A 27,242-nucleotide genomic window follows, 5' to 3' on the forward strand; every position below is an offset into this window, starting at 1 on the left:
ATATTTTTGTTTAACTCACTAATTTATTTTATGTATGAGTTTTGTTCTCAAATGAAAATGATATGAATGGGGCATACTGATATGTTTAGGACTATGTTACGTCACCTCCTTTCACAAATGAAAACAGCAGGTTTACACAAAAATTCAGTAACAATAACAACAATATATTTAATGTTTTACATACAATGTATATGTACTGTATGCATTACATGTCAATCCCCAGCAGGTTTGTCTCATTATAGACAATTGTAGTTTATTACAGACTATAGAAATAATGATTTTTATTTAATAGAAATAGTGTAGAAATAATGATTGAAAGACTATAGAAATAATGATTTTTTTTTTTGCTCTTTGCTTCACCCAAAGTTACATATTTTACATTAAAATGTTGCTTGTACAATTAGTAAAGTTAAAGTAGCGGAGTGTAGTATTGATGTTCCTCTTCAGGACTGAGAGAAAAGCTCAGAACTTCAGGTGCTGCGGTCGCTGGTTGAGGATCCGCCTCTGCCACCTCTTCTTTATCTGGTAATATAAAGCACATGAAGGTTATGATGAACACTCTTGTCTATTGACAGAGGCTTGTGGGGGGCAGGATTGGAGCTAAGCCACCCATACACGGTGCGATATGCACCTTGCAACGTGACAGGGGATCCGATGGCTGACATATCGGGTGGTCCCCACACACGGAACGATCTGCTGCCTGACCGCCAGATATGCCAGCACCCCGCTCCCCCACCCGCATAGTGCTGCATGGTATCGTACATCGCATCCCCAGATGAAATGAACCTACAGTAAGATCTGGAGGTGCAATGTAAGACTCCATGGGAGCGTGCTCTGGCCCTGATTCAGAGCCGGCCGGTCTTTTTTTTTTTATAACGGCCTCCTGGCCGTTCGCATAGCTGTGGGTGACCACCCACAGCTATAGCGAGCAGCCAGGAAGATGGTCACGATGGTCAAGACCATCGCGACCATCGGGCTTGTGACGAGAACCTTGTGGTAGGGTCTCGTTGCCGCAAGCCCCAGAGAGATTTCGTCTCTAACAGAGCCGAAATCTCTCCCACTGACATCACTCGTGATGTCAGTGGGGCCGCCCCCAAACGGAGGCGTTCACATGGGAACGGCTCCGTTTGGGCAGCCACTCCCCCGGCCCGCCCACCAAAGGGGGCGTGCTGTCACTCAACATCGACAGGACGCCCCCTTTGGTACGAGACCCAGAGCGACGGATTGCCCGTTGCTATCCGGGTCTCGCGCATGCGCACGACTGAGCCGGCTCCGTCGTGTGCATGCGCTCTGGGCCACCATCGACCTGGTAGCGAGCGCTCTGAATCAGGCCCACTGTCCAATATCATGTCCATACACGGTACGATATAGCGATATCGTACTAATCTGTCGGATCGGCTGCTATATCGCACCGTGTATGGGCACCTTTAGAACTCCATAGACAGTTCAACAGCAGTTTGTTATCCTGTTGTATGTGTGGGTCCACCAAACATAGTAACATAGGAACAGGAGTGAGGAGGGTGAAGGGTGGAAGCCAAGGAGCTATATACAATTTAAACTGTATTAAATGGAAACAATCCTTTCTTAGTTTCTCCATTATTGGACCTGATTGATCTTATCAAACCTGCCCAGTGTGAGCATACTTCTGGAGAAGGTAATCTTTTCCTCACAAGTGGCCGTCTCCTAACTTGCCACAAAGCTACTGTATGTTACGCTTTTCATTCCACTTAAGATTCTTACAGTATTGTAAAAATTCTAAATTTTTTCATGTAATAATAATGCATCAAGCAAAAGGTACCGTACATACTGATAAGTGAAATGGGGTAGACAAAAAAAACTAAAAACCTACAACAAGTTTCGGGATTCATCATTATAGTGGCTCCTTCCAAGATTTCAGCGGCACCACCCTTTCCCAGCACTGGCCACCCATATCTCTCCTACCCGTACCACTATGAGTAATACCAGTTTTTGAGACTGAAACAACTGAAACATAGATGCTCTGGTTTAAACCTCAAGCTTTTGATTTACTTTACAAAGAGCTTCTTGGAAAGGTGATCAAAGTAAAAGTGTCTTGTGACAGGCTGGTGGGTGTCTAAATACATACCGAGATCGCATGGCAAGACATAGTGGGCGTGTTAATGACTTGCTTTGCGATCACGGTATTTTGCATACTTTGGCGGCATACTTTGACGGCTGTGTGCGAACGCATCATAGCCCATAATTCCCTCCTGAGAAATGATCAGGCCCATAATTCCCTCCTGAGACCCAAATGATAGCCAGGGACATTGATTTTGAGGTTTATTAGCACCTATCATAATTAATCAGATTATAATGAAACCAGCATTGTAAATCACAGTGGCACCTTACAAATCTATATCAATGATAAAAGTAGTAATAATTGTTTTCAAAAATTGTTTTCAAAAATTCTCTGGTAGTACATTCAGATCCAGATCTAAGAAAAATTTTCAACAAAAGAATTGTATTGTGTAAAATGTGAGCGGAAGGCCAAAGTCCGAAGTTGGGACAGGCACTGTTAAATGTAAATGTTTTTCTGTATATACAGATAAGCAAGGATTAAAATACATATGTCACAGGTTTAATTTTGATCATAACTTAACTAAATTAACCGTGATGCTTGGATATTATCTATATATTTGTGGATTATACCTGTTGCAAACTGATAATGTATATCTGCTCCATTTTTAATATTAAGTTTTATGATGCTGTTCATGATTTTGCACCTGATAAGATGAACTACTCCCATAAGTATACATATTTAGCGACTCAATAGTAATCCTAAATGCTAATTGATTGCCTTAAGATTGTTTTCCTTTGCATAAAAAGCAGAGGCCTGGAGTCATCCACCCTATGTAAGGGTAAATTGATTTTCCTTTTCAATGCTGTACCCCCAAATAGATTAAATGAGAGTTAATGGATTTTTGGAAAATATTTTGCAGGGCGGAGCTACAATGGTAACATTTTTAATGTTGACTAGTACTTGGTAGAACCACCTTTTGCTTTGATGACAGCTTTAAGTTTGTATGGGTAATTTACTACCAAGTTTACACACTGTTTGGGAGTGATACTTGCCCATTCTTCCTTGTAGATTTGCTCCAGGTTGTTCTGGTTGTTTGGATGATGCTGCCAGACTGCAATTTTCAAATAGTACCACAGATACTCAAATTGATTGAGATCTGGACTATGACTTGGCCATTGTAGTACATTCACCTTAACTACGCTGTGGCCTTGTGTTGGGATCATTGTCCTGCTGAACGGTGAACTTTCTCCCAAGCTTTAGTTTTCTAACAGACAGAAGCAGGAATGGGCAGTATTAGGTTTGAGCCACACATAGCATTTAGATTTGATGCTAAAAAACATCATATTTGTCTCATCTGACTATTTCCCACATTTTAGCAGGATCACTCTGATGTTTTCTGGCAAACTCCAGATGTGCTTTGATGTGGGTTTTCTTCAGTAATGGCTTCTTTCAAGCCAATTTCCCATACTTAGGGAGGGTGGTATGCAGAGCTCTTGATATGGCTGACTGTTTTTACCTTCACATAAGTCTCAGTAGCTCCTTCAAAGTGATAGTTGGCCTCTTTGTGGCTTCTCTCACAAGTCTCCTTCATGCTCTGATGCAGAATTTGGAGGGATGGTATTAGCTAGTCAGTGCCTGGGTGGTAGGATGCAGCTTCCATTTCCTCACAAATAATCCTACAGTGCTTACTGGGAAATCCAAACACTTGGATATTACTTTGTAGCCTTTTCCTATTTTGTCCATGTCTATAACTTTAGCTTTAATCTTCTGAGAATGGGCTTCATTTTCATAGCTTTCCTTTAGATTCACAGTATGACTAATGTTATTTGAATTAGGGAGTCTTTTATCCATAATAGTTCATATTTTTGATAATTCACAGGTAGAGGCTAATTGAAAGGCAATTGTTAGAGAAATATATTTAATCTGTGTAAACTTGGTTCTTCTACAGCACATGAAGGTGGAATACTTATGCATGACGCATTTTTTCAGTTTTTTTTATATTATTATTTTATTATTTTAGATCTGCAGACAAGGGAGTTGCGACAAAGTATATATAAGTTGTTTTGCCTGGATGTTTATACGGGGGTATTTTTCTGCCTATGTTGTACCTGATAGCAGACAAAGAAGCAGTGATTCTTGTACAGATCATTTATACATCTATAATATGTAGAGATTCATCCTGACAGTGTTGCAAATTGATTGTATGAGGCTATACTGGAGTGACACTATGGAAATGTAGGAATAGATTCTGGATACCCAAGTGCACTGCAGCTGTTGGTCACTATGTTTAGTTCTGACTTGGCTAAAGAAAATATATAATGTACATATAATGTATATAGTATATGGCAATATAAAGGACCTGATTCTAAGTCACGATTAATGTGGTGACAATTCCAAAGCTTTGCAATCGGAATTCATATGTAAACATCCTGTATGCTGAGTTGGATGCATCTATGTAAATGCACTGCCTTCTGGATTAAGATGCTTACGACTTGGAATCGCTCATAGATGCTCTAATTTGTGTATATGGTATATTTTAAAAAAAATTGTGAAATGTGGCCACATTCAAAATTGTGTGTAACTCAGAATTAGGTCCTAGAGCTTCATATAAAAAAGCCTCTTTTGCTGTAGGTTCTGTTGTGTGTTTTTCCCACCAAATAATAACCATCTATCATCCTTTCTTCAAAATAACCTCATCCAGAGCTCTGTAATTCATCCTTTTTTCTGTAAACTTCAATCCATGCCTATAACGGTCATTATCGTGCAGAAAGACTTTCTCCAAATTCTGTAATCTATCTTTTATCCTCTAAAGAATGAATCCCTGAAGTTTGAATGAGGGTTATTTGCACATAAGCAGAATGGATAATACGATTTACTGTGAGGCAGTTTTATAGGAAGAATAATAGATTATATAAGTTTGCTTTGGGGACATTTTCAAATGAAGTATAAATGACAAGTGTTTATAAGTTCTACATTATAGTGTGGTGGTGATTATGCAATTATAAGAAGGATGAGTTTTTGACATATAGGAGTAATGATAGCAGAGCTCTAGAGGAAGGACACTGAGATGTGCTGGGAGATTGATGGGATATAATAAATTGTACTAAAGTATAGATTTGTTTTTGAATATAGATCTAGAAAATAGGAAGGAAATAAGCAATTAATCACTATTTCTATATTTGAGTATAATATTATTCCAGAAGTTCTTACCTTTTAGAAAGAAGGTACTTTTCTCTTGCAAGTATCCTCCAGCCTCTTCATGTATTGCAATTGTCACATTTGCAGCCTCATCTTCAGTCACATTTGGAAATGGGTCTTGATGCTCCAGAGGTTCTTGTTCATGTTGATCATGCTCTTGTGGGACATCTGCCACTAAGTCAGTCTTCTGTTCATGCTCCAACTCATGATGTGATTCAAGCTGTGGTTCCTGTTCCAATTCAATCCCTGGTTCATTTTGTGGCTCTGGCTTGTGCTCAGGCTGCTGCTCTGGCTCAGGTTCCTTGACTTGCTTCCTTCTCCCACGTCCAGTTCCTTTGGATTTTTTCTGGTGTCTATTTCTGAAAATTATAAAATAATTTCTAAAATGATTGCAAGATGTACGTAGAACCATACTTATTAAACATTGACAACAGTCCCTGCCTCAGTGGAGTTACTTAATAACCAGATAGGGCCCTCGTTAGATTCTAACTTATGACACCAGGGTTATCATTCAGTATTATATACTCATAGCAAAAAAAACCTGTTGTATACTATTGTAAATGCTCAGTTCTGACCTTCTAAATGTTGAATGCTTAAAAAGATACCTGACCAGTCTGCAGCTGATTCAGTAATGGAACACAATAGCATCCATACCGGACCTACAGTACACTAAGCCCAAGATTGTATAATTAGCCTTCTTAGTTATTAACACTGGGAAGCCAAGGATCCTATAGATTGTAAGCTTGCGAGCGGGGCCTTCCTACCTATATATCTGTCTGTTATTACCCAGTTTTGTTCTATTAATGCAGGGGTTCCCAACCACAGTCCTCAAGGCACACTAACAGTCCAGGTTTTAGGGATAGCCATACTTGAGCACAAGTGACTTAATTAGTTACTCAGTTATTTTGATTTAACCATCTGTGCTCAATCATGGATAGAACTAAAACCAGGACTGTTGGTGTGCCTTGAGGACCGAGGTTGGGAATCACTGTATTAATGTTTACAATTGTAAAGCGTAATGGAATATGCTGCGCTATATAAGAAACTGTTAATAAATAAATAATAAATAAATAAACCTGTGCATAATGGCATGTGTAATATACTATAGGACAAGGGACACTTAAGTGATATGGTGTCTAACGTATTGTTAAGAGATCAGCTGATGGCTAGGACAGTGTTGATCTGTAGTTCCTAAACTTTCTTCAATCACGGTGCCCTAGAGTATCAGCATTTTTGTCATGATACCCCTAGGCCAAAAGTTTCTTATTGAGAAATTCTATAAAATTATAAATGTAAGTCAATTTTGCTTATATGTCATCCTTAGGTTCAGTTATGTGGTGGTGGACATAGTTGCACTTCTGTCTGTCTACATATTATGATGGGCAGCCACCAGCTTTGGTTTTGCCTATCACATGGACCATATAAAATTGATTAGGTCCTGGAACACCAACCGGGTACCACACACATAGTTTGGGAACCCCTGGTGTGGAGGATAAAAGTAGAATGACTATCTTTTTAGCATGAACTGTTTTTTCTTATATGAACCCTGTGAAGAACAGCTGTAGTTAAATAAGTATTGTACTCTAATTAACAAAACACCTTAAACAAATATATAATAAATGTTCTTTTGATATACACTAGATCCTTACTTTTGTCTAAATAGCTTTACCTCAAATCTTGTCAAGTATATAAAATTGCTGCTAAAGAATGGGCAAAAAAATCTGACAGCCATTCATGAAGTACACAATATCTACCGTGCAAAATCAGCCATGTTCATGTTGTGCGCCACAAAAATTGCACCTAGAGTTCTGCCAAAGCACATAAGTGTGTTTAGCAAGATGGCAGAATTTACAGACAAGCAAAAGTTTGCAGAGGAAGAGAGGGGAAGTTGGGCAGAATAATTGTACTTGTGCACATAGTTTCCTTTTATATATTAATAAGACAGGAGTGGTCACCCTCAAGGAACCTATGAAAGCCAGCTTCATAGACATCTTGTCTATTATCTTAAATTCTGAGATGCTTCTTTTACATATGTATCCGTTATGAATATATTTTATTTTATTTTTGTTTATCACTTTTGTTGGTCTGTAGCCTATTAATGGCTAAAATATCTGCCTGGTGCCCTTAATTGGAATGGATAGAAAATAAAACCTGTACTGTTGTTTAGCAATAATGATGGATAAAATAATGATGATTTATATGACATTTAATGCAAAAGTGCTCAATATATTGTATCTTCTAAGTATGGGGGTCATTCAGACCCACTCGTGAGCGGCAGTACGCTCGCAAGTGGGTCGATGGTCCCCACTGCACATGCGCACGACGGAGGGAGCTCTGTCGTGCGCATGCGCGAGACCCGGCGAGCGAAGGACTTTCCATCGCTCCGGGTCTCGCACCAAAGGGGGCGTGCTGTCGATGTTGATTGACAGCACGCCCCCTTTGGTGGGCGTTCCGAGGGCGTGCCTGCCAGACGGAGGCGTTCCTATGGGAACGCCTACCGTCTGAAGCCGGCCCCACTGACATCACTAGTGATGTCAGTGGGAGTGATTTTGGCTCTGATAGAGCCAAAATCACTCCTGGCCTTGCGGTTGTGAAACCCGACCACAGGGTTTCACTCGCAAGTCCGATGGTCTTGTTGGATGCTCGTATATGCTGTGGGTGGTGACCCACAGCTATACGAGCATCCAGGAGGACGCTCCATTTTAATGGAGGTGGGCCCTGATTCAGAACGAGCGCTCTGGTCAGAGCGTCCGGCTCTGAATCAGGGCCTATATTTTTACATTCCTTTTTGAATAAAGCAATCGATTATCCAATAATTTACCCAAAATCCCGCTGGTAAGTGTCTCTGTTCTGTGCCTCTTCCCTTTTTCTCTTCAGAGCCTCTCGATCTCTCAAACGACGTGGCGAAATCACTACTAAATGAGAACAGATTATATGTATGCATTATTGAAATAAATAAATTATAAAATAATATTTAAAGTAGTAAAAAAATCCCCTGCATCATAATGTTTATTACAATATGGCCTGTTGACTGCACAGCAGGATGAGACATCTGGCCAAAAGAGTTGTCCTAGGATTGGAGGCGCGTGTCATCTCATTGGTTCATGTCCTACACTAGAAAACCTATTTGGCCAAGCATATTTTGCTGCACATTTTGCTGCATTGTAACTGTGGGGTTACTACTACATTAAGCTTTCTATTCATTATATAAATATAGAAAAAAAAACTGTTAAGTCTGTGCGTATCCTTACTACTATTAATCTCTATGCATGTAGCAAAATGTTACGAGCTGTACGAGATTTTAGTTTCTACTTTGATGAAAACATTTAAGTTTGCAAACCTCCTCATTGTTTGCAAGTTCCTTCACTAACATCTCTAATTCAACCACTGAAATTCCTATATAGCCAAATGCATTCACATCTCAGGTAAGGAGGCTGAGTTGTAACAAATGACTCTTTTTATACTACACACAATTAGCCTTTCATAATGTATTGAACTCATTTTACTGTTTTCCATGCATCTAAACAAGCACAAATGGCTTAACAAATATAGATTGAGTTCACACTGCTGACCTTCTTCCTGTCATAAAACTACTGGGTTCATTCAGGTTGGGCCAAGCAGGTCCAGACAATAGTCACCTCTGCCTTTTTCCACTGAGAAGTTGTATCATGAGCTAAGCAGCACCTGATCTGGCAAATGATAGCCTTTGGCTTGGTGGCTGCTGAATAAATTAAAAGAGCCAAAAATGTAACATATGCTAAGTGGATGCTTCTGTTACGTTGATCTGCCTTAAATGGCAGCCATTGCAAGTAACAGCAGAAGGAGGAGGGCCCATGTAGTCAGGCTTGCACCACCCATGTGACATCAACAAATCATGGAAGCCCTATCAATGCAGCAGACATCAGTAAATGGTGCTGGAAACCACTGTAGCAAGAACAGATGTGTCCCCTATAGGTAGCATCTACATATATGAAATATATCTTAATATTCTTAGAGGATCTATGCTGCCCCTTTTCTCATCACTAAAATAATTCTGCATTGCGACTTAGTGCTGCATGTAGGTTGTCTTACCACTGAGATGTATTAAAAAGAGAGTCACTAGAGAAGTGTTGAGATAACGTGCCCCTCTTGCGACCTCTGTCCTGGTTAATGCGACCTCTGTCATGACTGCTCCCAACAGACGCGCTGCACATTCACAAGAGCTCGCAATACAGCAAGATCTTATTCTGGACTGACAGCGTATACTCAAAGACCTTGGGAAGCGGCAGAGTGGCTCTATGTGTTAAGGGACTGCACCAAAAAGCTCAGGTTTTTGTCACTCAGTAAGTGCCCCATGCTGGCATAGCTAGCTATGGCGACAGCGTTATTTAAGAAAGTTGAAGGTGCTGCTGGAGAAACCTTTGAATTCTCCATGGTCAGCCTTTTATATATTTTTTAGAAGTAGTAATAACCCCTTTTTCAACTGATATCATTGCTTGATAGTACATGCACCTCAAATTTACTTTAGTCCCAAAAAAACCCATCAAATTATTATTACAAAACAAAACACAGTATTTTAGATAAACTATAAAATGATTAATTCCATTTAATTTCTCAAAAACATGTTCCAGCAATATAACATCCATTTTAGGAGTGTTTGTAAAGGTCCTCCATGTTAAGGGGAGAGCACTAGGCTGTCTTATTAAGGTGCCCATGCAAATAGCGATATTTGCAAGCGATTGCACTATAACGACGTCGTTATCGTGCAATCGCTTGCAAATCGTGCATGCATTGTGCACATTTATGTCAGAAACGACCAGTGATGCGCGTGCCCGCTGGTCACTTCCGACATCTACCATCGTGCAAACAAGCTGGTCAACCTGACAATAACGTCAGGTTCAGCATGTTTGCAGATGATTGATGAGCCTGCACTGAACGACTGCTCGTTCAGTGCAGGCTCATCACTGAGCCTGCAACTGCCAAACAGACTGACAAACAACTGCACGATTACAATGTCGTAATCATGCAGTCGTTTTCAGCTCGTCTAGTGGATGGGCAGCATTACCCGGCAGTGCGTCCTCCAAGCCTTATGTGCTACTGTGCATGCACAGCCATACCGCGCGTCTTTAGCTCCATCCTCCATAGAGGAAGGCCGTGCTCCTGAGAGTCTCTATAATGGAGAGACGGAGTTACTCAGGCCAGCGATCATGTTCCATTATATCACCACCACTATACCACTACATATATATGCCAGTGTGTGCATACTCCACTGTCAGCATGGTATGTATACACACAGGTGTGTACACCCTCTTTTCTGCACACCACCTCTGCTACCTCATTTGTTCCTGGCTGGATCTGGTACAGCCATTGTATTTGTACATTGTGTCCATGTTGTACATACGTGCACATTAACCATGTGTCATCCTGCAAACCTGCTCTGTCCGGTTAATAAGTTAAGTTAATAAGTTAACTATCATGTGGATTCTGTGATGTTCTGGGTTGTTTGTGGACCCGGGGTGGTAGCAGGAGCAATCACAGAAGCAGATTTGAAAATAAAACTAGGATTTTTAATAAGTGCTTGAGTAGACATATAATGTGGCAGTAAATAAAAGTCCAGGAATATATAAATGTGCACAAGAGTTCTGTGGTGGGAGTAAAAGGGTTAATGTCCAAGCAGAAACAATTAGAGCTGTCCAGGTGTGCAGGTAGTGAAACTGAAAATAATCAAACCACGTATGCAGGTAGTGAACTGAAGCGCAGGATGTCAGCAGGCTCAGGCACTCAGGTATGGGCAAGGGTGATGGAGGAAGCGGGGTAGTCCAGTGGGAGCTAGGAGCTGACAGGCAGACTGGCAGACAGTGAATTCACAGGAACAGGAAAGCACAGAGAACTCCCTCTCAGCTAGGCTGAGATACACATTGCACTGGCAAAGAAGGAAGGCACTGACCCTTCCTAAATACCCCATGCCGTGCTGTTATTGGCCGGAGGGAACATGTGACTCACCAGTATTGGCAAGCCGCATCACATGGCCAGAAGGCAAGATGGTGTCGCCCATGCCAAACGGAATGGAGATGCCGCCAGGCCCCACCAGCGCAGAGTGACAACAGGCCCGCACAACAATGCACGCAGCCAAAGCCCCCCGCCAGACACCAGCTCCGCCACCAGACAGCCCGCGCCACAATGACCTAACAGGTAACACTCGCCTAGCGCCATGCTGAAATACCCTGGCCGTGACAGTACCCCCCCTTTTGGGGTGGCCTCAGGACACTCACCAGGCTTCTCCGGATGGGCATAATGGAATCCCCTGATGAGCGTGGACATCACGAGCATCGGTCCAGCAACGTTCCTCTGGACCGTAACCTTTCCAGTCCAGCAAATACTTTAGATGACCTCTGCGTAGACGAGAGTCCAAGATCTGGGCGACCTCAAACTCAACTACTCTCTCTGTCTGGACTCGAGGAGAAGCAGGTAGAGCACTATGGAATTTATTCAGGACCAGGGGCTTCAATAAGGAAATATGGAAGGAATTAGGGATTTTTAGGTATGGGGGTAACTGTAGACGATAGGCCACTGGATTAATGACTTCTGTTATGGAGAAGGGACCAATGAAGCATGGTGCAAATTTCATAGAAGAAACCCTCAGACGAAGATTCCGGGTGGATAACCAGACCTGGCTTCCAACTTGCATGCGTGGAACTATTCTACGCTTTCTATCGGCCTGGGTCTTATAGCAAGAGGATGCCTTCAACAAATCAGACCGTACTTGAGTCCAGATGGCAGCAAAATTCCGCACCGTGTCCTCCACGGCCGGAACATCGAAAACAGGCAGGCTTTGGAATTCGGGAACACGAGGATGAAGGCCATATACAACCTGAAATGGCGTTCGGTTAGTTGACGAGTGGTAGGAAGCATTATGTGCAAACTCAGCCCACAGCAGCAAGGCAGCCCAATTGTCCTGGGAAGATGACATAAAAATTCTTAAGAAAGTCTCTAGATCTTGATTAACTCTCTCGGTGGAGCCGTTGCTTTGCGGATGGTAGGCCGTGGAAAAGTTTAACTTCACTTGAAGAACAAAACACAAAGCCCTCCAGAATTTTGCAGTAAACTGCACACCACGGTCAGAGACAATTTCAGCAGGAAAGCCATGTAGATGAAATATGTGTTGGACAAACAACTGTGCCAGGTCAGGGGCAGAAGGTAACTTCTTCAACGGTATATAGTGGACCATCTTAGAAAATCGGTCTATTACAACCCAGATAGTGTTGAAACCTTGAGAGACTGGCAGGTCTGTGACGAAATCCATGGAGAGATGCGTCCATCGACGTGATGGAGTAGGTAATGGAAGCAATTCCCCAGCTGGAGCTTGTCGTGATGATTTATGCTGGGCACAGGAGGAGCAGGAAGAGATGAACTCCATTATATCTGCCTTCATAGAAGGCCACCAAAAGTGTCTTTTCAGGAACTCCAAGGTCTTCCGAGTGCCTGAGTGCCCTGCGAAGCGAGAGGAATGTGCCCAAGTGAGAAGCTGCTTCCTTAATTCCGGGGCCACAAATGATTTTCCCGTAGGAGGCTGAAGTTGTAATGCGGCGAAAACTCTTGATTCCAAGACAGGGGTATTGCTTTGATTTTCAGATTGATCATCACAGAGGAGAGATCTCGATAGGTCATCAGCCTTCTGATTAAGTGCTCCAGACCGGAAGGTCAGGGTGAACTGAAACCTGGCAAAGAATATTGCCCAGCGGGCCAAACGAGGACTCACACATTGGAGGTTTTTGAGAAACAGGAGATTTCTATGGTCCGTAAATACAGTTAATGGAAACTTGGTGCCTTCTAGCAAATATCTCCATTCCTTCAATGCCAACTTTACAGCTAGTAGTTCTTGCTCACCTATGGCGTAGTTCCTTTCGGCAGGTGAGAATTTTTTAGAAAAGAACCCACACGGATGGACTCGGTTGTCTTCATAACATTGAGACAAGACTGCTCCCACAGCTTCAGATGATGCGTCTACTTCCAACAAAAAAGGCCTGTCCAGATCTGGTTGTCGAAGAACTGGTGCTGAGATAAAGGCCTGTTTTAGAAGATGAAACGCAGACTCTGCCTTCGGTGACCATTTTGCAGGATTAGCACCTTTGCGGGTCAAGGCTGTAATGGGAGCCAGCAGTGTAGAAAATCCCTTAATTAAGCGTCTATAATAATTGGCGAGGCCCAACAATCTCTGGATGGCCTTCAGTGTCTGAGGTCGGGTCCAATCCAGAATTGCTTGTACCTTCTTGGGGTCCATTTCTAAACTGGAGCCAGATATTACATAGCCGAGAAAAGGTACACTGGGCACTCCAAAGACGCACTTCTCCAGTTTGCAGTAAAGGTGGTTTTCTCTCAAACGGGTCAGAACTTCTTTAACATGTTCTTGATGTTTAGCCACAGAGGGTGAAAATATCAGTATGTCAACCAGATAGACAACAACCGAAACATATAACAGATCCCGGAAAATCTCATTAACGAAACTTTGAAAGACAGCAGGGGCGTTACACAATCCAAAAGGCATTACTAAATACTCAAAATGTCCATCTCTGGTATTACAAGCGGTCTTCCATTCATCGCCAGCTCGGATACGAATGAGGGTGTAAGCCCCTCTCAGATCTAATTTAGAAAAAATGACAAAGCCCTTGACCCTATCAAACAACTCAGTAATCAGGGGAAGAGGGTATCGATTCTTTACAGTAATGTCATTAAGGCCTCGATAATCGATACATGGTCTTAGACCACCGTCCTTCTTGCCACCGAAGAAAAACCCAGCTCCGGCAGGTGAAGTAGAGGGGCGAATGAACCCCTTTGCCAGGTTGTCCCGGATGTACTCGGTCATGGCTTGAGTCTCAGGCAAGGACAGCGGATAGGTACGACCACAAGGTGGTATCTTATCAGATATAAATTCAATTGGACAGTCCCATTCCCTATGAGGGGGTAAGATATTTGCTTGTTGTTCAGAGAAAACGTCGGCGAACATCTGATATTCCTTGGGAATGGCAGAAGAAACTAATGTCGAATTTTTGGGAGACAGGATTTCTGACAGTCCATACCCCATGACAGAATCTGCATAGAACTCCAATCAATCCTGGGATTATGTTGACGTAACCAGGGTAGACCAAGAACAATTTCTTGAGAGGCCTCTGATATCACCAGGAATTTTAAGGACTCAGAATGAAGTGCCCCAATTCGGACCAATACTGGTTGAGTCTCTTTGGTGACTATCCCGTTAGTTAGAGGGCGTCCGTCTAAAGAGGTCAAAGAGATGGCATGGTTGAGAGACAAACAAGGAATCTGAAATCTATCTATGAAACTAGACGTTATGAAATTTCCGGCTGCTCCCGAGTCGAGTAGAGCAGTAGCAAAGACAGGTTTAGGTTTAAGATCCAAGGCTAGGGTAATCGTGAAATCTTTAATTTTTGGAGACGGGTTCATAACTCCTAACTTGATGTCTCCAGGGTCAGTTAGGATTTGGCATTTCCTGGTTTACGGGGGCAGGAGATCAGCAGGTGTCCGGACTCTCCGCAGTACAGACAGAGGTTCTTTTGCATTCTTCTCTGACGTTCTTCTTTGGAGAGGTGTGTATGATTCACCTGCATAGGCTCCTCTTCAGTAGGAGAAGGAATGGGACGGGTAGAAATGGAGGGGGTAAATGACCTTTGCCGGTCAGTTCTGTTTTTTTCAGCCTGACGTTCCCTGAAGCGTAGGTCAACTTTGATACACAATGAAATCATGTCGTTCAGATTAGTAGGAAGCTCTCGAGTGACTAGATCATCCTTTAGTCGGTCTGACAACCTATGCCAGAAGGTCGAGGTGAGGGCTTCCTCATTCCATTTGAGCTCTGATGCTAAAATTTTAAATTGCACGGCATATTGACTGACAGGACGGACCCCTTGTCTCAGTGTCATGATGTTTGATGATGCTGATACAGTACGCCCAGGTTCATCGAAAATCCTCCTGAAGGATGACACAAAGCCTGCATAATTATCCAGGAGCGGATCTGAGCGCTCCCAGAGTGGGGAAGCCCATTCCAAGGCCTGGCTGGATAACAGAGAGACTATATAAGCCACTTTAGTTCTTGCAGTTAGAAAGTTGTCAGGCTGCAGGGTAAAATGTATGTCACACTGATTTAGGAATCCTCGGCAGAGTTTAGGATTGCCGTCAAATTTATTTGGTAAAGGAAGATGTAAGCGGGGAGATGATCTGCCTCCTGTATTCCCAGACGCTGATGCGGATGTAGATGCTGGTACTTCAGGGGTAGAAAAGGAAGTTTGCAAACTATCCTGTCGCTTGGACATCTCTTGCAGAAATTGAGCCATCTGATGCTGCATGTTTTCCAGATTTTCTAAACGACCAGAAATGCATCGGAACAAATCCACTCCTGACTCCTGATCCGTGGCCGGCTCCATAAGGCCTGTGCAAACTGTGATGTTCTGGGTTGTTTGTGGACACGGGGTGGTAGCAGGAGTGATCACAGAAGCAGATTTGAAAATAAAACTAGGATTTTTAATAAGTGCTTGAGTAGACATATAATGTGGCAGTAAATAAAAGTCCAGGAATATATAAATGTGCACAAGAGTTCTGTGGTGGGAGTAAAAGGGTTAATGTCCAAGTAGAAACAATTAGAGCTGTCCAGGTGTGCAGGTAGTGAAACTGAAAATAATCAAACCACGTATGCAGGTAGTGAATTGAAGTGCAGGATGTCAGCAGGCTCAGGCACTCAGGTATGGGCAAGGGTGATGGAGGAAGCGGGGTAGTCCAGTGGGAGCTAGGAGCTGAAAGGCAGACTGGCAGACAGCGAATTCACAGGAACAGGAAAGCACAGAGAACTCCCTCTCAGCTAGGCTGAGATACACGTTGCACTGGCAAAGAAGGAAGGCACTGACCCTTCCTAAATACCCCATGCCGTGCTGTTACTGGCCGGAGGGAACATGTGACTCACCAGTATTGGCCAGCCGCATCACAAGGCCAGAAGGCAAGATGGCGGCGCCCATGCCAAACGGAATGGAGACGCCGCCAGGCCCCACCAGCGCAGAGTGACAACAGGCCCGCACAACAACGCGCGCAGCCAAAGCCCCCCGCCAGACACCAGCTCCGCCACCAGACAGCCCGCGCCACAATGACCTCACAGGTAACACTCGCCTAGCACCATGCTGAAATACCCTGGCCGTGACAGATTCACCTCCATCACACATCACTGGCACCTATATCAACACCTATAGGATCTGCCTATATTCCAGCAGGTATATGCAAAAAATGAGGGTGAATGCATAAACCACTGTGTACTATGGGGGTCATTCAGACCTGCTCGTAAGCGTCAGGACGCTCGCAAGCGGGTCGATGTTCCCCACTGCGCATGCGCACGACGGAGGGAGCTCCGTCGTGCGCATGCGCGAGACCCTGGGAGCGACGGGCTTTCCATCGCTCCGGGTCTCACACCAAACGGGGCGTGCTGTCGATGTTGATTGACAGCACGCCCCCTTTGGTGGGCGTGCCAGGGGCGTGCCTGCCAGACGGAGACATTCCCACACTCATTATTTTTATCATCAATCATGGTAATGTCTAAATCCCCTTCACAGAGAGGACCCTGACGTCATCAGCCAGTGTCCAGCATCATTCCCTACCATCCAAGTGAGCGTAGAGGGGGAATATAACCTTGTAGCAAGCGTAGCGAGTCACCGAGCCCACAAGGGGACAAATTTCTTCTTTAGGTGGGGACAACTTCCAGTGCTTGTGTACGTAAAGTACTCAAGTACCATTTAAAATATTCATTGGGGTCTCTCTGCAATGAGGGCCTGATTCAGAGCCGGACGCTCTGAACGAGCGCCCGCTCTGAATCAGGGCGTTTTTTTTTTTCTGGTGCGTCCTCCTGGACGCTCGCATAGCTGTGAGTTACCACCCACAGCTTATGCGAGCGTCCATGATGATGGTCACGATGGTCAAGACCATCGCGACCATCGGGCTTGCGACGAGACTCTGCGGTAGGGTCTCGCTGCCGCAAGCCCTGTAGTGATTTTGGCTCTATCAGAGCCAAAATCACTCCCACTGACATCACTAGGGGCCGGACCCAGACGGTAGGCGTTCCCATGGGAACGCCTCCGTCTGGGCAGCCACGCCCCGGCACCCCCACCAAAGGGGGCGTGCTGTCACTCACCATCGACAGCACGCCCCCTTTGGTGCTAGACCCCGAGCGACGGCTTCCCCGTCGCTCGCCGGGTCTCGCGCATGCACACGACGGAGCAGCCTCCGTCATGCGCATTTGGGTACCATCGACCAGCTTGCGAGCATCCTGCGCTCGCGAGCGGGTCTGAATGAGACCCTGAGTCCGTACACAAGTACCCTGTTAATAAATAAATAAGTTGCTGTACTGTCCTACTTTTATTAAATCACAAGTTATAAGAAATAAGCTATCTTTCTGGATATGTACTGCACAGATTATTGGGGATGCTTAATACTATTTTAAGCTTTAGGAGTCAAAATAGCCATTACTATGCTGCATAACAATTCTGAATCTCAAGATTCTGAACCTTTGGCCTACTTGTTAACCTAACTTAACCTGTGTTATCCTCCGGTCAATGGACAAATCTGATTTAACATTGCCCCAGTGCCTACAACTTGCAAGCTATTACATATGGTCTATGGAGTCTACTGGGCAAGTCTACTTGTTGCACTGACATAATAATAATTTTATTTATACAGCACTTTTCTCCTAAAGGACTCAAAGTGCTTTACATTTACAGTACAAAATACAAAATAAGCTTAAACAAGGAACATTAGTGAAATGCTTGGGTGAATAGGTGAGTCTTGAGTCTATTTTTGAATGATTCTAGAGTGGAGGCCTCTCGAACTGTGCGGGGAAGTGAGTTCCAAACTGAAAGCTCGACCCCCAGACGAATTCCGTGAGATTCTAGGTACTGTTAATAGTCCTTCATCAACAGATCGCAGTAATCGAGTGGGACAGTAAGGAATCAGAAGCTGCTTCAGGTACCCTGGGCCATGGTCATGAAGGGCTTTGTAAGTTAGTAAGCCAATCTTGAAAACAATTCTCCATCTGACAGGCAGCCAGTGAAGGGAGTAGAGAAAGGGTGTTATGTGGCTGGAACGGGGCTGGTTGGTTAATAGCCTGGCAGCTGCATTTTGTACCATCTGCAAGCGGTGTAATTCTTATGCTGGGAGACCGAGGTAGAGGGTGTTGCAGTAGTCTAGGCGTGATGATATAAATGCATGTATGACTTTAAGCAGATCTTCTGAGGGAATTAAGTGCTCGATTCTGGCTATGTTCCTCAGATGAAAGAATGAGGATTTGATTGTGGCTGATACCTGATGTTTAAGTGTCAAGCCACTATCCAGGACAACACAAAGATTCCGCACATGTTTAGTGTTTTGTAATACTGAACCCCCAAGCGTAAGTCCTGTTGGTTGGCTATGCTATAGCCCTGTCCTGTGACCTATCCTGAGAACCTCTGTTTTATGAGGGTTCAGTCGCAGCCAACTGGCACTCATCCACTCCTGAAGCTCAGCTAGGCAGTCATTTAGGGTTGTTATTGGGTCCTTTGTACCTGGAGCAAAGGACAGGTACAGTTGTGTATCATCTGCATAGCAGTGGTAGACCAGGCCATGACGTCTGATTATTTCACCCAATAGTAGCATGTATACTGCAAAAAGCATGGGAGATAGTATAGAACCCTGTGGGACACCGCATGGAAGTGGCAATGGTGATGAAGAGTTTACTCCAGAAGAAACTCTCTTACCTGCCAATGAGAAATGATGTGAACCATCTAAGGACTGTGTCATCCAGTCCACAGAAATTTTTCAGGCGCTCAATTAGATCTCATGGTCCACAGTATCAAATGCTGCTGAGAGATCCAGAAGGATTAAGATTGAACAATCACCTCTGTCTCTTGCCATCAGAAGATCATTAAGCACACATACCAGGGCTGTTTCAGTGCTATGTCTTCTACTGAATCCTGACTGGAATGGATCATAAATATCATGGGTAGACAGGTGGGTTTCCAGCTGCATTGCCACCACTTTCTCAATGACCTTTCCTAGAAAGGAAGGTTTAAAACTGGTCTATAGTTGGTCATGCAGTCAGGGTCTAAATTAGGTTTTTTAAGAAGTGGTCTAACAATTACTTCCTTTAGTGGTTCTGGCAAAATGGCTGTTTGCAAAGAGCATTGAACTATTTTTGCAATTACAGGGCCAATAATGTATATACACCCTATGAGAAGCTTGGTTGAGGCAGGGTCCAGATCACAGGTGGCGGGTCGCAACATTCTGATAATTTTAGCAATGCCTTTTACATCCATTATGTCAAAGCTGTTCCAGGGAGACAGGTGGCTTACCTTGGCAGGCTTGGTAGTTTGGCACTCCTTTGATGGCTCTGTGGGGATTCCAGCCTGGATGGAGGATACTTTATCTGCAAAGAATTTTGCAAACTCATTGCATCTTGACTGGGAGAGGGTTTCATCATGCTACAGGCATGCTGGTTTGCAAAGCATCTCCACTGTATGGAAAAGCTGAGCTGGCCTATTGTTTGCTGCCTTGATCTCATTTGAAAGGAACTCAGGGCCTGATTCAGAGCCTGACGCTCTGACCAGAGCGCTCGCTCTGAATCAGGGCCCTCCTACCTAAAAATGGAGCAGCCTCCTGGCCGCTCGCATAGCTGTGGGTGACCACCCACAGCTTATGTGAGCGGCCAAAAAGATGGTCGTGATGGTCAAGACCATCGCGACCATCAGGCTTGCGACGAGACCCTTCGGTAGGGTCTCGCTGCCGCAAGCCCAGGAGTGCTTTTGGCTCTCTCGGAGCTAAAAGCACTCCCACTGACATCACTAGTGATGTCAGTGGGGCCGGCTCCAGACGGAAGGCGTTCCCATGGGAACGCCTCCGTCTGGGCAGCAACGCTCCCAGCACGCCCACCAAAGGGGGCGTGCTGTCAGCCACCATCGACAGCACGCCCCCTTTGGTGCGAGACTAATAGCGACAGCTTGGCTGTCGCTATGCGGGTCCCGTGCATGCGCACGACGGAGCTCCCTCCGTCGTGCACATGCGCATTAGGGCACCATCGACCCGCTTGCGAGCGCTCCGCACTCGCGAGTGGGTCTGAATTAGGCCCTCTGTTTTCTTACGGGTGATTGTTGATTGATATTCTCTTATATGTTTCATTAGTGTTAACTTATCGTCTACCAGGTTCATCTTCCTCCATCGTCTTTCAAGTCTACGCTCCCTTTTCTTGAGTTCAATAACACTATTGTCAAACCAAGGGGCTTGCCGGTGTGGTATGAGGGGTCGTATACGCACAGGGGCAATAATATCCATTGCAGCTGTCACATCCCTGTTATAGTAATAGACAAGGGAACAAGGATCTTCACAGGCCCCCATTACCGCAGAAAGATCCAGGTTTGCTGCAAGAGACTGGGGAGTCATGCCCCTCCTTGGACGATACCTTGTCAACTCCATGGGTAAAGTTATATTTTGAGGGGTTGTAACTGAGAAGTGAATTGAGTGGTGGTCTGACCACGTGACTGGGTTTATATTTAGGTCAGAGACATCTAATCCAATCTGGAAGACGAGATCAAGAGTGTGACCACTTATATGAGTAGCCGAAGGAATGACTTGTGTGAGGCCCAGAGCATTCATTGTGCACAGGAGATCTTGGCCAAGGTGTGAGAGCTCATCATCAACCCATGCATTGAAATCCCCAAGGATCAGCCATCTTTGATGCTCCAGAACTAGTCCAGCAACAATATCTGCAAATTCTTATAGAAATATCTTTCCATCTCCAGGGGGGCGGTAAATGAGAAGTACTCTGAATCCTAATTCTGTAGAACTCCGAGCAGCGATGCATTCAAATGAGTGAGTCACATAAGCTTTAAGAGTTTTCCAGCATTTACCAAGCTTCAGTAACTGTAAATAAAACCTAGCTCATACTCAGCAAGGGAGCTAGATTTACAGAAACATCTTGATGACTTAAGACATAATGGTTCTCATGATGCACAAAGTTCATGTTTACCTACTACTTCTAAATTCAGTGGAACCATTGTCAATCCGAATGGGTGTTTTTTTGTTTTTCCAAATAATGCTGCATATATTTTTAAAGTAACATGCACGTTTTTTAAACAAAAGAGAAATAATTTTTAATGTTTGACTGGGCAATTCCTCATGTTGAACAAGTCATGATATGTTGGAAGTGTTGGCAGACCCTCGTGGTACAGTAGGTGGCAGCGGTGTGCAAATAGAGGTCAGTCCAAATGGCAGATGACTTAACCAGGGTTCGGTTAATTAACCAGGTAGAAACAGGTGCAAGATAACACAGGGTTAAAAGTAATGCAGCTAGTACATGATGCAAGAAGTTTCCAGATGCAGCCCATAGCGTTTAAGGGTTTGTTGGGTGTTGTGGTGCACCAGATGCATTTGCACTGTATATGGTGGCAGCGAAACTCATGTTTTTTTTCATATATATAATATATATATATATATATTGTAGTGGCACAGTGAAATTTGGGGTCATATGGGGGCCTTCGTTACACAAAGCACTTAGGGACATGTCTGTTCACTAGACGGATTGAACAGGAAAGATGGGGTGGGAAGCCGTGCATGTGCTGAAGGCACAGGTTACAGGTCGCCCCTCCATGGGGAGCTGCTCCGGGTCTTAGTGCCCAGCAGCTGCGGCTGAAGAACAGAAGATCTGGGGATTTTTTAACTGTGGATCATGTTTTTGACAACCCTAATATAACTGCTGAAGCTAGACTTAAACTCTGCCAACATAAAAGCTCCATTGCCTAGTATACTTCCGAGTTTTGCATTGGGTTGCTGACACCAAACGGAACACGAGTGAAGGATAACACAAATAAAGGTAAGAACAGTGCTGACATACAGTCAGGTGCATAAATATTGGGACATTGACAGAATTTTCATATTTTGGCCTCTATTCACCACCACAATGGCTTTGAAATGAAACAAACAAGATGTGCTTTTACTGCAGACTTTCAGATTTAATTTGAGGGTAATTACATCCAAATCAGGTGAACGGTGTAGGAATTACAACTTTTTCTATATGTGCCTCCCACTTTTTGAGGGGCCAAAAGTAATGGGACTATCAACTCAACAGCAATTTCATGGACAGGTGTGGGCTATTCCCTCGTTATTTCATTATCAATTAAGCAGGTAAAAGGTCTAGAGTTGATTCTAGGTGTGACATTTGCATTTGGGATCAGTTGCTGTCGACTCTCAATATGAGATCCAAAGAGCTGTCACTATCAGTGAAACAAGCCATCATTAGGCTGAAAAATCAAAACAAGCCCATCAGAGAGATAGCAAAAACATTAGGTGTGGCCAAATCAACTGTTTGGAACATTCTTAAAAAGAAAGAACGCACCGGAGAGCTCAGCAACACCAAAAGACCCGGAAGACCACGGCAAACAACTATGGTGGATGACAGAAGAATTATTTCCCTGGTGAAGAAAAACCCATTCACAACAGTTGGCCAAATCAAGAACAATATCCAGGAGGTAGGTGTATATGTGTCAAAGCCAACAATCAAGAGAAGACTTCACAAGAGTGAATATAGAGGGTTCACCACAAGATGTAAACCATTGGTGAGCCACAAAAACAGGAAGACCAGATTAGAGTTTGCCAAACAACATCTAAAAAGCCATTACAGTTCTGGAACAACATCCTATGGACAGATGAGACAAAGTTCAACTTGTACCAGAGTGATGGGAAGAGAAGAGTATGGAGAAGGAAAGGAACTGCTCATGATCCAAAACATACCACCTCATCAGTGAAGCATGGTGATGGTAGTGTCATGGTGTGGGCATGTATGGTTATCAATGGAACTGGTTCCCTTGCATTTATTGATGATGTGACTGCTGACAAAAGCAGCAGAATGAATTCTGAAGTGTTTCTGGCAATATTATATGCTCATATTCAGTCAAATGCTTCAGAACTCATTGGACGGCGCTTCACAGTGCAGATGGACAATGACCCAAAGCACACTGCAAAAGCAACCAAAGACTTTTTTAAGGCTAAAAAGTGTAATATTATGCAATGGCCAAGTCAATCCCCTGACCTGAATCCGATTGAGCATGCATTTCACTTGATAAAGACAAAACTTAAGGGAAAATGCCCCAAGAACAAGCAGGAACTGAAGACATTTGCAGTAGAGGCCTGGCAGAGCATCACCAGGGATGAAACCCAGCATCTGGTGATGTCTATGCATTCCAGACTTCAGGCTGTAATTGCCTGCAAAGGATTTGCAACAAAGTATTAAAAAGTGAAAGTTAGATTTAGGATTGTTTAGTTTGTCCCATTACTTTTGGCCCCTTAAAAAGTGGTAGGCACATATAGAAACTGTTGTAATTCCTACACTATACACCTGATTTGGATGTAGTTACCCTCAAATTAAATCTGAAAGTCTGCAGTTAAAGCACATCTTGTTTGTTTCATTTCAAAGCCATTGTGGTGGTGAATAGAGGACAAAATATGAAAATTCTGTCAATGTTGCAATATTTATGCACCTGACTGTAAATTAAAGTATTAATAGAAATCACATGCAGGTAAAGTAGTCATCATTTTAACAATACACATTGAATATTGGGGTATACATACAACTTACACAGCATATTGCACAGTATTGGTAACTAAAGAAAATATTCTAATTGCATTATACACCTTTCTCGTTCCAGTATAGGTATATACTTCTTATTATGAAACTAGAAAACGTGTTTGTTTTAAAATAGAAGCAGCTATATTACTACATCTCTGGCTCTATAATCTTTTTGATAACCTGCGGTTGCAGCATGATTCTTTTATTTCTTATGTCAGTCTACACCCTAGAGGCAGTAAATAGTAGTACTTACTGTATGTAAAATTGTTAGTAGAAAATACTTTGCTCTATAGTTGTTGTTGGTGTGCTGAAATGTTCCTTTATACTCAATGTAAACGGTACTAAATCTTATCTGCAGAGTTGCTTCATGCAGTAACTGTATTCATGTCCTTATCTTCTTGGATACTGCATATAGTCTTACAACAAACAAATTCATAGCAGGTTGTCATGTATCCTGTGTCAAGACCATCGCGACCATCGGGCTTGCGACGAGACCCTTGTGGTAGGGTCTCGTGGCCGCAAGCCCAGAGCTTCTGGCTCTAATAGTGATGTCAGTGGGGCCGCCCACAAACGGCAAGCGTTCACTTGGGAACGCCTCCATTTGTGAAGCCACCCCCACGCCATGCCTCCAAAACGGTGCGAGCTGTCGATCAAAATCGACAGCCGCCCCCTTTTGGTGCGAGACCCGGAGCGACAGATCGCCCGTCGCTAGCTGCGTCTCATGCATGCGCACGTCGGAGCCGGCTCCGGCGTGCGCATGCGCAGTGGCCTAACATCGACCCGCTCACGAGCGCATAGCGCTTGCGAGCGGGTCTGAATCAGAATCAGTTTTATTAATAATTGCTACTACACAGTCCCCAAAGAGAATGCTGCAAAGGAGGTGGAGCAAGACCTGCAGTCTACCAGGTAGGGAGAAAAAAGTAGGGCTTCTCCAAAAATTCTCCTCTCTGCCACCATGTAAGGTGCATAATGCCTTCCTGATATAGCGTTATGGGTTTTTTTTTTGCACAAGCAAGGAAAACCAGAGCTATTTGTTGCTTGATAAATTGAATGCAAGTATCGCTGCCATGGCAAGATATGTTACTGATCGAAAAGAGATACAGCACTGTTATCTGTGATTTACCCACGTTATGCCTCTTGATATATGTGGATAAATGGTAATAAGCCCCTTTTTCTGATGAAAACGATGGAAAAAGGACAAACAGTATCACAGGTTAATGAGTGGTAAAGTCACTAACACACAATGTAAATAAATGCAAAATTATATTGTTTGTGTTTTGTAAGGAAGAAAAGCAGAGCTCAATACTATGGTAACAAGTGGATGAAAACATCACATACTTGTATAGTAGATTCACTTAAGTCTATCGCTATGCAGAACACAATCATTTTGGCTTCAACTACTGTTGTGCACCCAAAATTGCAACATCTTTTATTTAAATGATATAGCAAGGTGGGGTATGTTTATTGGGTATTGGATATACATGAAAGGACAGATTAGGCAAAAGACATGTAATAATACTCACCACATAATCTGATCATACAGTGTAGATATAAAACTACTTGCACTGTTTTTCAATTAATTCTGTCCTGTATATACAGTACAGCTATAAAATTAGTTGGATGTATGTATATATATATATAGATATAGATATACACAGTATATGCGAAAACTGAAACAAAGCATGCAATATTGCAGTGCTTTAAAGAATGCATATATTGCTACACATGTAAATGTTTATTATGTTAAAATGTCTGGTAACATATTTTTTCCATAGAAGAATTAGGATATCCTACTGTATGTAGACATAGCACATGTAGCCATCCTTCGGCTGTCACTGAAATAAAACAAGCCATTTGTTTCTATTGTGGTGTAATTAGTACTTACAGTGCACCTGAAGTCACACTTCACATCTGGTGATGCAACTACATAGCCATGCAAAGTGTGTACACAAAGTGATCCACTTTCACTGACTTTAGGTAACTTTAATGCTAAGTACTATATAAAAAGCTATTAACTATGTAATATAAAGATAATTGTAAGGATGCTATTTATATATACTAATATATACATACAAGTCCTAACATGTTTGATGAAGTATCAACACTACATAGACATCCCTGACATTATGCATACTGTAGAATTAGGAAGTTTCTGTTTCATCTTACCAGGGATTCCCTCCTTTTTGTCATGATGCCCACTTGCCAGGGCAGAGTTTTCTGCAAGTTCTGAATAATGATGGTCATTTTCGAAGTCACCCATTTTTGTTTACGCTGCTGCCTTCTGTATCCTAAAACCTCTTGCCTCAGCTGCAATTCACTGTCATTTTAAACTAAGCTTCAATTTTGAACAAGGAGTGTCTTGCAAAACTTGTCTTCCCTCCCAAAGTGCGTTATCAACACTGACCATTACTGAATGCTAATAATGATTTCTTATCACATGCTAAATTGGTCTGTGTCCCACTGTGTGGTAAGGTTACAGCTAGGAACTCTGCAAGCTTGTTTGACATTTTGGCGGGACGTTTCTATCACACGTGTATGCATTTGTGATGAATACTCCGTTTTAAAAATTCCAGGGTGATAAAATCGCTTGGAAACCTCTAAATGATCCAAGACTAGAATTCAAACAAGAACATAAACTTTACTTCCTATATTTTAGTCCTACCATTTTTATATAATGTACAAGTGATGTTAATATACAGTAGGTACAAAAGGCATGTACTGTATTTTATTGGGTTCTGATCTAATCACTTCAATGATAATTAAGAAAACATGTGTATTGTATATTATTATGGATATTTAAAGACACTTTAGATTTTAGTGACTTGTACGCTATACAGAACCCTGAGTACAGGCTTATGTTTCATATTGTCACAGAACTCCACAGGGACTTCTAATATCAATATAATGTAACGAGTAATAAAGAGTGCACATATCGTATCCCATATGTTATTATCCTGCTTTGTCCAGTTTGTTGTCCTAGAACAGTATGAAAACTATCACAGTTAACCATCTTTCAGATAAACTTTGTTTTATTATTTTCATGTTCCCTTATCTGTAGAACAGATACTGTGTACAGATAGAATAATACTAACACTTTACAGTATGACTCATTTCAGATGTGTACTTAGGGAAGGTTTCCAGGTACCAAAACACACCCTCCTCCTCCACACTCAAATTACGTATAGCAGTAGATACACCATATAGATATAAAAATAAATAAAATACATTGTATAATACGTATTAAAATCATACTTGCTTACTCTCCCGGAATGGCGGCAAGTCTCCTGACCGGGCACATGGCCTACCCCTCCCCCCCCCCCACACTGCCACAAACACCCTCAAGCCTCACACCCCACTGCTGAGTGATGGCCAATGATGTGATTCGAACTGATT

The 27,242-nt window shown here is 43.1% G+C and overlaps 1 protein-coding gene across 2 annotated transcripts; it reads right to left on the reverse strand.

Moving 5' to 3' along the window:
- Positions 1 to 207: 207 nt before the first annotated feature.
- HEMGN (hemogen) lies at positions 208 to 26,262 on the reverse strand. Of its 2 annotated transcripts, none has more exons than XM_088460094.1 (4): positions 26,016 to 26,262; positions 8,058 to 8,148; positions 5,249 to 5,595; positions 208 to 522 (listed from the first exon to the last, which is right to left on the reverse strand). In XM_088460094.1, exons 1-4 carry the CDS (start codon positions 26,107 to 26,109, stop codon positions 410 to 412), a joined length of 645 nt encoding a protein of 214 aa, XP_088316220.1. In that variant the 5' UTR covers positions 26,110 to 26,262; the 3' UTR covers positions 208 to 409. The 2 variants fall into 2 exon arrangements, with proteins under 2 accessions (XP_088316220.1, XP_088316219.1); XM_088460093.1 differs by having other exon boundaries at positions 8,058 to 8,151.
- Positions 26,263 to 27,242: the final 980 nt, after the last annotated feature.

The sequence above is a fragment of the Taudactylus pleione genome, unplaced genomic scaffold (genome assembly GCF_031769625.1).
Source record: "Taudactylus pleione unplaced genomic scaffold, aTauple2 ptg000967l, whole genome shotgun sequence".
NCBI lineage: Eukaryota > Metazoa > Chordata > Amphibia > Anura > Myobatrachidae > Taudactylus > Taudactylus pleione.